At 47.0% G+C, this 12,264-nt stretch overlaps 1 protein-coding gene across 1 annotated transcript; it reads right to left on the reverse strand.

Annotated features, from left to right (window-relative positions):
* Nucleotides 1–5,228: 5,228 nt before the first annotated feature.
* GKN2 (gastrokine 2) lies at nt 5,229–8,881 on the reverse strand. Its single transcript, XM_061348156.1, has 6 exons — nt 8,817–8,881; nt 8,286–8,339; nt 7,581–7,712; nt 7,026–7,136; nt 6,006–6,159; nt 5,229–5,482 (listed from the first exon to the last, which is right to left on the reverse strand). Exons 1-6 carry the CDS (start codon nt 8,826–8,828, stop codon nt 5,403–5,405), a joined length of 543 nt encoding a protein of 180 aa, XP_061204140.1. The 5' UTR covers nt 8,829–8,881; the 3' UTR covers nt 5,229–5,402.
* Between the last annotated feature and the right edge of the window lie 3,383 nt (nt 8,882–12,264).

Genomic DNA, 12,264 nt, shown 5'->3' on the forward strand with positions numbered 1-12,264 from the left:
TGCCAAATCACCTGAGTCTGGCTGCCTCGTGCTGAGCTGAGAGAAAGCAAAGAAAAGAACTTGCAGAATAGGGAGAAAGATGCTAAAACCAGCAGAAGATGTGGCCATGATGGGTGCTAAGAGCAGCAGGACCTGCCTGCAAGGCTTCCCTTCCAAACCACCCCACCCCAAACAAGGAGCCAAGAGCACATCATTCCCTGCTGGGTTATTCCTGCCTGAGGGAGGAGCCTGGCTAAGCAGGACTGGCAGAGGCAGATGAAGCTGGTTCAGTTTCCCATGGTGGCAATGGGATTGTGATAAGGAGAGATAAGAGGAGCACAGGAGAGCCGGGGCTTCACCCCTTACCTGTGCTCATGGTCAGTGCGTGATGGCTGTTTGTCAGATGGATCGTTCAGGTGTTGCTGTATCCCTTGTCCGAAAGGGAAAAGGTTTCACTCATTCGTGCATCTTTGCTATTCGTGTTCTTAAAGCTCTTTGAAATATTTGGTGAAGAAACCATCTTTGACAATGGCTCATTCGATAATGGAACTGTACATTAAAGATTAAAAACAACAAATACGAAGGGGTTGAAAGAGAGTTCAGTTCGTCACCAAATGGGGCACCATTACACATGAGAACAAACACTCCACTGCTTTGGGAATGTGAGATAAACGATTCTAACCATCCTCATCCTGGCTCCTCTTTTACATCCTGGGGAACAGGTCTCGGGTTGACAGAGGTTTATGTCATAGCATGAATGTTCACCTCATAGCAGCCCTCCAGTATCTGAAGGGGGGCATATAGGGATGCTGGGGATGGACTCTTCATTAGGGACTGTAGTGACAGGACAAGGGGTAACGGGTTAAAACTTAAACAGGGGAAGTTTAGATTGGATATAAGGAGGAAATTCTTTACTGTGAGGGTGGTGAGGCACTGGAATGGGTTCCCCAGGGAAGCTGTGAATGCTCCATCTCTGGCAGTGTTCAAGGGCAGGTTGGACAGAGCCTTGGGTGGCACGGTTTAGTGTGAGGTGTCTCCATGGCAGGGGATTGGAACTGGATGATCTTAAGGTCCTTTCCAACCCAAACCAGTCTATGATTCTATGATCCTATGTATATTAGGTTTGAGTTACGGTTTGTTTCTACCCGGTGTTTTTACCGGCTTAACAACAGCGAGATCTCACTCAACAGCCCTCGGCTCAGGCTGCAGCGAGGACCCAATGCGGAGGTTACTGGAGCCGTTTGCCATCTAGTGGTGGATGAAATCACGGCCGGTTCTCAGCTCCGTGGCAAGGGCTGGGTTATAGGCCTTGGAAAAGCTGTATAGCCAAATTTTCCTTGGTTTGAACAAGGAATTGCTCAAAACCCAGCTCATCTTCCTCCAGAAAATAACCTCCTATCTGAGGGTTTGAGAAAGTCCTTCCCTTTTGCATCCTCTTTTCTTCTTGCTCATGGATCTCAGTGCTCAAGCACAGCAGTTTGCTCCTGAGTGCTTAGAGGCACACTCAAGAAGCAGGGCTTTATCTTCTAAACTCAAGGCAATGTGTTTCTTCCTCCTCGTTGTTAGTACTAAAAGGTGGGAAGCCCTAGACCAGCGGACACTCATTCCCATTATGGCCTTGCCAGCCCAGTCCACACAATTCTTGTTTCGATCTCAGGTGTGATCCTCCAGTTTGACTTCATCTTGTCTCCTCTAATGGAAATCCTTGCTCTAATGGACAATTTGCTATTATCAATAGCTGTTCCCTTTCATGACCTGCTGCAAGCTGGAGGACTTCTTTTCCTGTATCAGACAAGATACCTGCAGAAGCAGCCTCATCCAAACGCTATTGCTCACCAGGGTCAGAGTTTCCATGTTGAGCTCTGATTTTAAACTTGCCACAGCTGCCAAAGGTATCACACCCCAATCTTGGTACATGATTTTGTACACTGAGAAACTTGGGGGGGTTCTCCATCAATGGGTTTGGTGATGTCCTTGGCAGTGAGGGACCACAGAGGCTTCCTGCCCACTGATACGTGTGAGGATCCAGAAAGGTTAACTGCAGCAGAGCTGGAGATGTGACTGGAATGTGTGCTAATTCTGCCCTCCCCGAATGCTTGAGCTGTTTTAGCTGCCTGTCAGTGTGCATCCGATGATACCATTGCTGGGATGCCAGGAATGCCTTGAAACACCTTTTAGAAAGCTGGGAGCAAATAATCAGCATTATTCTGATATCCCACCCCGGGATAAACACCGGTTTAACCTACAAAAGCTGTCAGTGCACATGCACTGGCTCCTTCCTTCCCTGCTGTGATTGGAGCTGTGTTCCAGCCCTTGGGGGATCACCACAGACCTGCCCCTCTCCTGATGCACACACACCAGTTCCTGTGCTGTTTCCAAGGTGTTGATCTTACACTCAAGGCTAATAAAGCCTCACCTTATCCCCTCTGCACATTAACCTTGGGCAGTTATTAGGATAAGCGCTTTGCTTTGTTGACCCTCAACATAACTCTCCCTCTCCCTTTGTTTCTGAAACAGCCGCTGGCTGCTCTCCACTTGGGAAGTGGCTGCAGTCCTCCCATGGAAGTCAGTGGGAATATTCCATCCATTCCAGTGGGAAATCTCATGGAGCACAATGTAGAAAGAACCTTCCCAATAGAGGACCCGTAAAGCTACCGATACCTAATGAGCTCTATGGCACCAGATGCTTCATACTATATACAACATCTCAGGTAACTGAGGAATGAAATGGAAGCTCTATAACTCCTTCAGATCATGAACTTTCAATGCAGACCCTTTGGTGAAAGGCAAAGGTTTGAAGATTGACAACGTTTTCAGACTACAGTTATTTAAGGCAAGAGATGGACCATATCTTCAGGGGCACTTCACCTCTTGCTGCTTCATTGCTTTCTCTTCAGTGGAGTGACAATATCCATCACCTTGCAAGGTAAGAAGAGATTCCTTATAGTCTAAGACAGGCATGTAAAACACATAAACTGTGGCACAGCCAGCAAAGAATGAGCACAGTAGGAAATAGCACTGACAAACTACAGTATCAAATGGAAAAAAGGCCACCCTCTGAAAAACAGAGGAAGAAGAGCATGGACACAGGGGCCATGTGGAATATGGTGCTTCCTTTTCTTTGTGTGAGCTGTACCCCAAAAGACTCATCACATCACAACAGATGTGCCTTCAGGGCGCTCCATCCACAGCAGTTCCCTGTATCTGTGCAGCTTGGCATTGGAATGCCATGGGAGTGGATGGAAGAATTGCTAATCGAACAATAAACAACTGTACTGCTGGCAGGCCTGGCTGATACAGGGAGATTGTGAGCTAGAGTAAAAGCTAGAAACTATCTTCTTCCATGCTTGAGTACACGAAGCACAGAAACATTACCTCCCAGCTCAAACAAAACTAAAGGGCAGATATGAGGTACTGAGGCTTGTTTCAGTTGCTCTTTGTAGAGCTGTTTGCTCAGCATTGAGTGCAAACCCACTGAGCTTGTGACACTGCCCTTAAAATTAACAGGCAGTCAACACTGAAAGCTTATGGGTGAGATGTATATGCAATGCTTTTTAAACAAAACATCTAAGAGCTCAAATACGCTTCTCATTTTGATGGAATTCAAACTACAGCAAAGGATCTATGGGACTGAAGAGCTGCACTGAATTCCTGCCTCCTTGCATGACAGCAGTCAAACCACATACAGTAAGATTATGCTTTGGTTTCCCATTGATAGCATCAAAGCAGCAAAGTCACCCCCCCGTGATTCCACTTGCCAAGCAGTGCTCTGAGTGCTTCGAGGTGTTTCACAGCCACCGAGCACCAGCCAAGGGCATCACAACTACAGCTCCTGGTTTCGTTTCCCCATCAGCAAGCTCCCATTCCAAACACGACTCAAGCAGATCCCCTGCATCCTGCAGTCACACACGAGTATTCCTGCTTTCAATCACCAAAGTGTGACTCTCCACAGACATTCTCTGGATCCCCAGGAACCTGCAGCCTGTTGTGAATCCAACCTGAAGGAACGGTTTCACCCCATCATAAAATGCTCCTTTAACAAAGAGCAGATGATTTAATCAGGAGGTTTATGTGAAAATAACAAAGCGCAGACATGGGGCCAGTTTCCTCCCTAGGAATCATAGAATCATAGAATGGTTTGGATCGGAAAGGACCTTAAGATCATCCAGTTCCAACCCCCCTGCCATGGGCAGGGACACCTCACACTAAACCATGCCACGCAAGGCTTCGTTCAACCTGGCCTTGAACACTGCCAGGGATGGAGCATTCACAACCTCCCTGGGCAACCCATTCCCGTGCCTCACCACCCTCACAGGAAAGAACTTCTTCCTTATAGCCAATCTAAACCTCCCTGTTTCAGTTTGAACCCGTTACTCCTTGTCCTACCACTACAGTCCCAAATGAAGAGTCCCTCCCCAGCATCCCTATAGGCCCCCTTCAGACACTGGAAGCTGCTCTGAGGTCTCCATGCAGCTTCTCTTCTCCAGCCCCAGTGTTCTCAGCCTGGCTCCATACAGGAGCTGCTCCAGTCCCCTGAGCATCCTCGTGGCCTCCTCTGGCCTTGTTCCAACAGTTCCTTTGAAGGCTCCAAGAAACTGAATCTTTAGCCCCAAACTCCTTCCAAGCACCATGAAAAGGATGTGTCAATGGGACCATTCCCTGAGCTCTACCAGCAGAGCCTCAGCTTGCCCTATGGTCAGCTCCTGACACAAACTACTCCTTAATGTATGTGAAGCAAGTGGGCACGGCTCTATGTACACTGGTGTTGTATGAAGGGATAATGTCATTCTGTGGTATAAGATATTTAGGATGGGGACAGTCTCCTCTATGAGGGTGTGAAAAGGGCCTGAACAAGCAGCTCCCTAACCCATTGCTCCTGTCCCCATCCCATGGTCACTGGCCTCAGATCTCAAGCTGCTTTACACGTGTTGGTAACCTGGCTCTGCTCATCCCTTTGTCTCTATTGACATTTGCTATCCCCCCTACAGCAATAAGGTGAGTCAGCACCTGAAGGAGCTGGGTGCTGATTCCAAAGGGAAGTTCTCCACTGGAAACAACTATCCCAGGACTGTTTCTTCATTGACACGAAGCATACCCAATGCCCAGGTTGTGTTGCAGCCTGAGCATAGGAATGCACCAAAGGGAACCTGCTCTAGTGGAAGGCGTCCCAGACTGTGGAACTGGATGATGTTAAGGTCCCTTCCAACCCAAACCATTCCATGATTCAATGAAGACAACAGACAAAGTGCTTTAATTACTGCATTATCTTTATTTGTATATCAGAGGTTTGCCGAGCTCAAAGCTTTGGATAGGCAAGTTGAGTCTAGCACCCCGTTTTGTTCCAATTGGAGAATGTGGCTACCATCACAAAAGCATGCAAAGAAACAAGGTGTTTCCATGCAGCAGAATGGTCAGGATGCAGATTAATTGATCCTTTCGCAGATCTTCATGCCCAGAATGCTTGGAATTCCAGCACTGGCACAGCCATTGGCATCTGGTCTTGCTGAAAGGAACAAGCAAATGAAGATATTGAGTGACAAGATCCCTGTATCCAGTGAGGAAAAGCCTGCCTACCACACAAATTCAATCCCCAATGATGGGTCTGTTTGAGGCTCCTATTGGTCTTGATGGATACTGTGTAAAGTGCTTTATGGTGTAGCTCAAAGGGAGGAAATGTCTGTACAGCTTTGCATCACCTTTGTGCTCCACCTTTCCCATAGCCTGCATAGGTAGCATATACCATACAGTACATTCCATGTGGGACTATTGTATTGCTGAGGCATCAACTGGGTACAGCTGCCACACAGTGGCTCCTTCTAACACCAGGCAAACTGCTTTGGAACAGGGTTTCAGATGTAAGCATCCCAGAGCCTTCCCCTTTCAATCCTATTGCGTAGTTTACTCCTCCTCTCTAAAGCAGAACAACATATTCCCGCCCCAAAGGTATCATTTGAACTTAGTTTGGAAGGACAGAAAGGTGTTTATGGGCTGTAACAGGAACATCACGTTCTGATCTTGGAACTTACCTCTGGTGCTTTCAAGCTGGTAGAGAGGCAGACCTGAGCAGAGCTGCTCAATGGGTCTACCATAGACAAGCCAGTCTCTGGCACGCCCAAACATGGAATTGCCAGGTTGGAACTGTACCCACACATTGTTTGGTGAGTACACTCTTCTCATAGCCTAAAAGGAAAGCGTTAGACACCATCAGCAATGTAGCTTTGGGTTCATTCTAGGGCCCCAAATCTAAAATCCCCTTCCTTCACCTCACACAAAGCAGTAGCAAAAGAAGCTACAGACTTTTAGAGGAAAAGAAGTATTTTCAGTCTCATCAGGAGCAATATCACTAGATATTAACTGCCAAGATAGCAAATTGGAGCTGCATTGCTGCCACAACAAGTTCTGCTAGCTGCCACTAAGTTTTGCTGTAAATGTGCTGTACTGTAACATCAGACAGTCCAGAACCCAAGGGAAAGCCAGCCTAAACTGTGATCACCCCCAAATCATAGGGGATGTTGCAGTTTTAGTCCCAATGCCAAGTCACTACAAAACCCTGTATGGGGCTGCCAAGACTGCTCATAACCTGAAAAGAACGTTCTACCTGACATTCCCTTCCAGTTCCATCTTGTCAGATTGCCTTCATCATCTTGGGAACGGAAAAGCCATTCCTAAGGACAGCAGCTCTCAAAGGCAGAGCACAGGGCTGCTGTCATAGAATCATAGAATGGTTTGGGTTGGAAAGGACCTTAAGATCATCCAGTTCCAACCCCCCTGCCGTGGGCAGGGACACCTCACACTAAACCATGGCACCCAAGGCTCTGTCCAACCTGGCCTTGAACATCACCAGGGATGGAGCATTCACAGCCGCCCTGGGCAGCCCATTCCAGTGCCTCACCACCCTTACAGTAAAGAACTTCTTCCTTACATCCAATCTAAACTTCCCCTGTTTAAGTTTTAACCCATTGCCCCTTGTCTTGTCACTACAGTCCCTAATGTCACACCCCACAACTCTGACAGCAGCCTTTCCTGCATGGGTTTACTGTAGTTACCTGTCTCTCAAAGGCCTGGCGTCCGATTTCTTCCAGCTCGGGGATTTCTTCCTTGTTCATCTTCATGATGAAGCAGGCATTCCGTGAGAACAGCCTTGTTGCAATGTACCCCTGTGATTAAAACAATGGAGTTCATGAATTAAAGGCCACCACTAATATTAGCTGATTACCTAATGCTTTAGGACAACCTAGAAGAAATACAAAGGGGGTACACAGGCTACTACCGTGGAATGAATGTGCCCCTTTGGGGAATGGAAGCAGCCTGCCTAAGCTGATGTCTGTCCATAAGGCTGGAAGGATCTTTCCCAATAGCCTTGCTACACAAGGGTGATGGAAGCCCATTCTGCACTGACCTCATGGAGGTCAGAGGCATCCTTCTCACCATCCCAAGCTGCCACCACAGGTTTCATTATGAGTCGAACGGGTGAAACAAAGAGGTGGCCCAAAAGGAGTCTTCAAATAAATCATGTTTCAGGACAACTTATGATGAGAGTGCTCTAAAATGATTTCTAAGTTTAAAAACTCAAGTTAAGGCAGATTCTTTGGTTTACTTACACGTGAGTAGTCAAAAATGGTATCAGAGGAGTACAAGCCAGAACGGACATGGACATCAGCAAGCCTGTTCTCATTGTCGATAGTCATCGTCCCAGTGACATAGCTATTTTCAGGTTCTTGCAGGACAAAGGTCTTTGGTAGAACACACAAAATCATTGGTCATCATCTGCTTGCAGCTTTGAAAGGGGCAATAAAACCAAGTACCAATGCTTTATGTAAACAGTAAGTCCCTTCACAACCCTACAGCAGTCTCAGGAGGCTCTTGAGGTTGAGATTAATTGTGCATGAGTGTGCCAGAGTGAGAAAGGAGGGGACAGGCTCCCACTGCAGGCTCAGGAACACCACCACAGGGCATCCCAGTCCCTATGTGTACTAGCAGTACTAGCAGGAGACTGCTGCAGCTTCAGCTAAGGGAATCCATGGCAGGGGGGTTGGAACTTGATGATCTTAAGGTCCTTTCCAACCCTAACTATTCTATGATTCTATGATTCTAATCCACACCCCAACACATTTCTTGTTACTATGCACTAGCATAGAGCTGCCTCTTTGGCTTATATGATTGGAAATGCTGTTTTTCTCTACACTTGGCCATAAGTACCCTGTTGGTTTCTTCCGTGCTTTTCCTCCTATTATCTTCCCCCCCTGCCCAGGACCCAATACATGTTAAATGAGTACATGCACTACAAGGCTTCCCGTTCTACTTACGTCCAGTGCTGAAGTCTGAGTCCAGAAGACTCCCAGCAAGACAAGGACTGCAGCCTGTGAGAGGAACACATCAGAGAGTGCCATAAAAACCCCAGTTCAGGAAGAGAGGGAAGTAACATCAGTTTGCAAAATCCCCCAATTAACACATGTATTAGCTGAAAACAAGTCTTCAGTTCTTACTATTAAGCTCTCTTTTGCCTGCAACTGATAAAGCACAATGATAACTCAAAGTCCCTCCTTGATGCCGTGTTTCTTCTTAATTTGCCTCTACAACCACAGCTGTGAAACGATAACTAAATCCCCCTTCTGAATTACAGCCAAGTTCTGCACAAATGATGCTTCCACTGCCTTCAAGGGGATTAATGTGCCCCCCCGAAATGCAAGTTCCCCATGAAACAACCCAAGGAAACAATACACAGATCCCATTAGCCCCAACACTGTACCACGTACTTGAGCATCATCTTCTCTATCCTTTTGCTTTCAGAAAGAAGGAACATTTTCTAACACAAGTTCAAAAATGAATATACTCACAAGCCCGTTCATTTTCCTCCAGATAAGACCAAGAGGCTGCAGAAAGGAAGAATGCAGGAAAAGCCCAGAGTCCTTCAACTTTTATATCTTGCTGGAGGTGTGGGAAACACTTGACAGGAGTTTTCTTGACTAAGTCCATATCTACACGCCAAACTATGGCAAAGCTCATATCTGAATTTTGGGCTGGCACAGATAACCTGACCCCGATATGATAAAAGCACTCAGGAAGTCAGCTTTTGTGAAATCAATCACTCTGCCAATGGTCATTATTCAGTGGTTTAAACTTCAGAGGAGTTCCCACTCTTGGTGGGTGCATTGTTTTAAATATTTAACAGGATATCGCCTAGAATGAAATGGCATCGGGAATAACTCTGCTATTCATTCCTACCAACTGCATTTTGTCTTCTGGAATATAAAACCCCTAAGAGTCTGCTGGCAAATCCTGGAATGAAATACTTACACCATGGTGGCCTGCTCATGAACAGAGTAATTCGTCAGTCCCTTCTTCCGTCCAATATACCCATGAGCTCTTGACAGGGAGTGCTGCTTGGGTTTGATCGGTTACCATGATGGATATAACACATGCATCAAAATCAGTGATGGAATCAGGAATAACAACTGTCCTGCACAAGACACTGCAGGTAACTTCCAGCCTCCTCAGCATACATGGACCTTCAGAGGATGTGCAGTTCACACAGGTCATAAAGCCAAAGGAGCAGGATGGGGATTCCTCCTTTAAAGATACCTCTGTTCTCTGTATTTAATCCAAGTGCCAATGACTGCATGGTATTCATCAGGGACTGTAGGGATAGGACAAGGGGTGATGGGTTCAGACTGAAACAGGGGAAGTTCAGGTTGGAGATAAGGCAGAAGCTCTTCCCTGTGAAGGTGATGGGACACGGGGATGGATTGAACAGAGAAGCTGTGGCTGCCCCATCGCTGGCAGTGTTCAAGGCCAGGTTGAACACAGGGGCTTGGAGCAAGCTGCTCCAGTGGAAGGGGTCCCAGCCCATGCTGGAACCTTGACAAATCACACTCTGCTTTCTATTAGCATCTCATAAGTGAGGCCTATTCCCTTCTAAGAAAACAAGAGCTCAGCCTAAGAGCCAACATAGCTCTGTAATCTCAGCCACTAGAAGAAAAGGTGAGAGAGATTGCGTGGAATCTCTCTCAGCAAACAGGCCTCAATAAAAACAAAGGAAATTGCACACATTTGCTTTATTGCACACAAAAAAAATGGTACCTCAAGTGTAACAAAGCTGTGCTGATAAGCAGCGTATCAGAATGCACATAAACAGATATAAACTGAGAAGCACTGCTAGGCTGATTAGATTAGGCTGAAACTGAAAGCTGGCTCTGCCCCTCCTGCTCAACAGATTCTTTGTTCCTGACATTACAGATATGTCAGAAACACTCAGATTTCAGCAGCCAAAGGAGCCTTTCAGAGCAGGGATCTAAGAGGGTTTGGGTGCCACAAGTGAAACCAAAAAGGTTGAGTAAGTTAAAGTAAAGCTTAAATAACTTCACGTACTCTTTTATTCTGAAAAACACCCAAGAATGAGCATCTGCATTGTAGGCACAGGTAAGAGCAAGGCAACTTGTGAAACCCTCAGCTGTTTCAGGAAGGAGAATTACAGCAGCCACCATCTCCTGATTTCCACCTCCCTCTGGACTGACTGGATTGTGCTGCTCTGATCAGACAAGGCCAACAAGGAAAGATTAATTTCTTAATTAACATTATTGCAAGAGAGAACCACTGCCAGATGCTACAGGCAAAGCCTGCATACACTGCCAATAGGAAAGCCTTGCTTTTTGGAGTCTTCTCCCTTCTGTCCCCTATCTCCCAATAATGCACCTGAAATCAGTGCGCAGGCACTCAGGGGCAACGTTATCCATGACAATGCCGGAGTCATGGAATCATGGACTCAGCCAGGTTGGAAAAGACCTTTAAGCTCATCAAATCCAACCGGTCCCCACCACTGCCAATCCATCACTAACCCATGGCACTGAGGGTGTGTGAACACTTGCAGGGACAGTGCCTGCAGCCCTGCCCTGGGCAGCCTGTTCCAATGCCTGAGCACCCTCTGGGGCAGGAATTGTTCCTCAGCTCCATCTAAACCTGCCCTGATGCTGCTTGAGGCCGGTTCCTCTTGTCCTATGGCTTGTTCGGAGAAGAGACTGACCCCACATTACTACAACCTCCTGTCAAGGAGTAGTGTAGAGTGATAAGGTTGCCCCTAAGCCTTCTCTTCTCCCTCAGATGTTCCTCATAAGATTCATTCTCCAGACTCTTCACCAGCTCCATTTCCCTTCTCTGGAGTGATAGGACAAGGGGTGATGGGTTCAGACTGAAACAGGGGGAGTTCAGGTTGGAGATAAGGAAGAAGCTCTTCCCTGTGAGGGTGCTGAGGCACTGGCACAGGGTGCCCAGGGAAGTGGTAAATGCCCCATCCCTGGCAGTGTTCAAGGCCAGGTTGGATGAGGCCTTAAGTGACGTGGTTTGGTGTGTGGTGTCCCTGCCCCTGATAGGGGGGTTGGAACTGGATGAGCTTTAAGGTCCCTTCCAACCCAAACCATTCCATGATTCTATGATTCCATGAAATGGAAAGGATAATGTCCAACTGCACTTCAAGCCTGATTGCCAAACAGCAATTCCAAGGTAGATGGATTCAATCATCACCAACTCTCCTGGTGCCTTTTTTTTCCCAGCTCCTTTTGGTAAATATGTACTTTATCAGGGAGGGAGCAGGTAGTGGGAGGAAGGGGAAGAACGAAGCAACACCTCAAAAAATCAACACCATTCTCCCTGCTTCCATTAGCAGAATGCCACGAGATAAAGATGGGGTGACACAGCCTAGAGAAAAACTGGGTGGCACGAGGACAGGTCAAGCAGAATGAAGTTAGAAACTAATTCAAGCTTGAAGGCTGAATGCAGGAATGATTCCAGCTGTTGTGCCCGTGTTAGACAGCAACATGTAGAAAACCAGGTAGAAATGTGTGTGCACGGAAGGGAACAGGAGCTGGAGAAGAGGTTTAAAACCAGAGCAGCTCTTCACCTTAGGAGTTTGCTGCACGGTGGTGCAAGAGGTTTGTACAGAAACAGAATGTCTTGAGCAGAGCTTTAAAACTGGGAGAGACAAACTTGTACTGGAACAAGAACAGGGTCTTATACAGTAAAAGCAGCCCTCCCTGCCCTGTTTCCTGGCTTCTACTGCTGCCATTAGTTTCGTAAGCTATTCCTAACGTCAAATGTGTGTGTTTGCCATACAAACCACTCAGAAGTTGATGGAAGGATTGGAGGTGCAGGCTTCCAAGTATGACACATCGCTGTGATGGCCAAATTGGCTGCGGTTGTTGGAAGAAATGGGCAGAACTGCTTTCCAACTGATTGCTAACGACACCACAGGGATTAGCATTCCACAGTTTGGTCTCAAAATGCCTTTCTTGA

This window comes from Neopsephotus bourkii, unplaced genomic scaffold, assembly GCF_033783945.1.
Source record: "Neopsephotus bourkii isolate Nb327-2 ecotype Australia unplaced genomic scaffold, CSIRO-AGI_Nbou_v1 NB_346, whole genome shotgun sequence".
NCBI lineage: Eukaryota > Metazoa > Chordata > Aves > Psittaciformes > Psittacidae > Neopsephotus > Neopsephotus bourkii.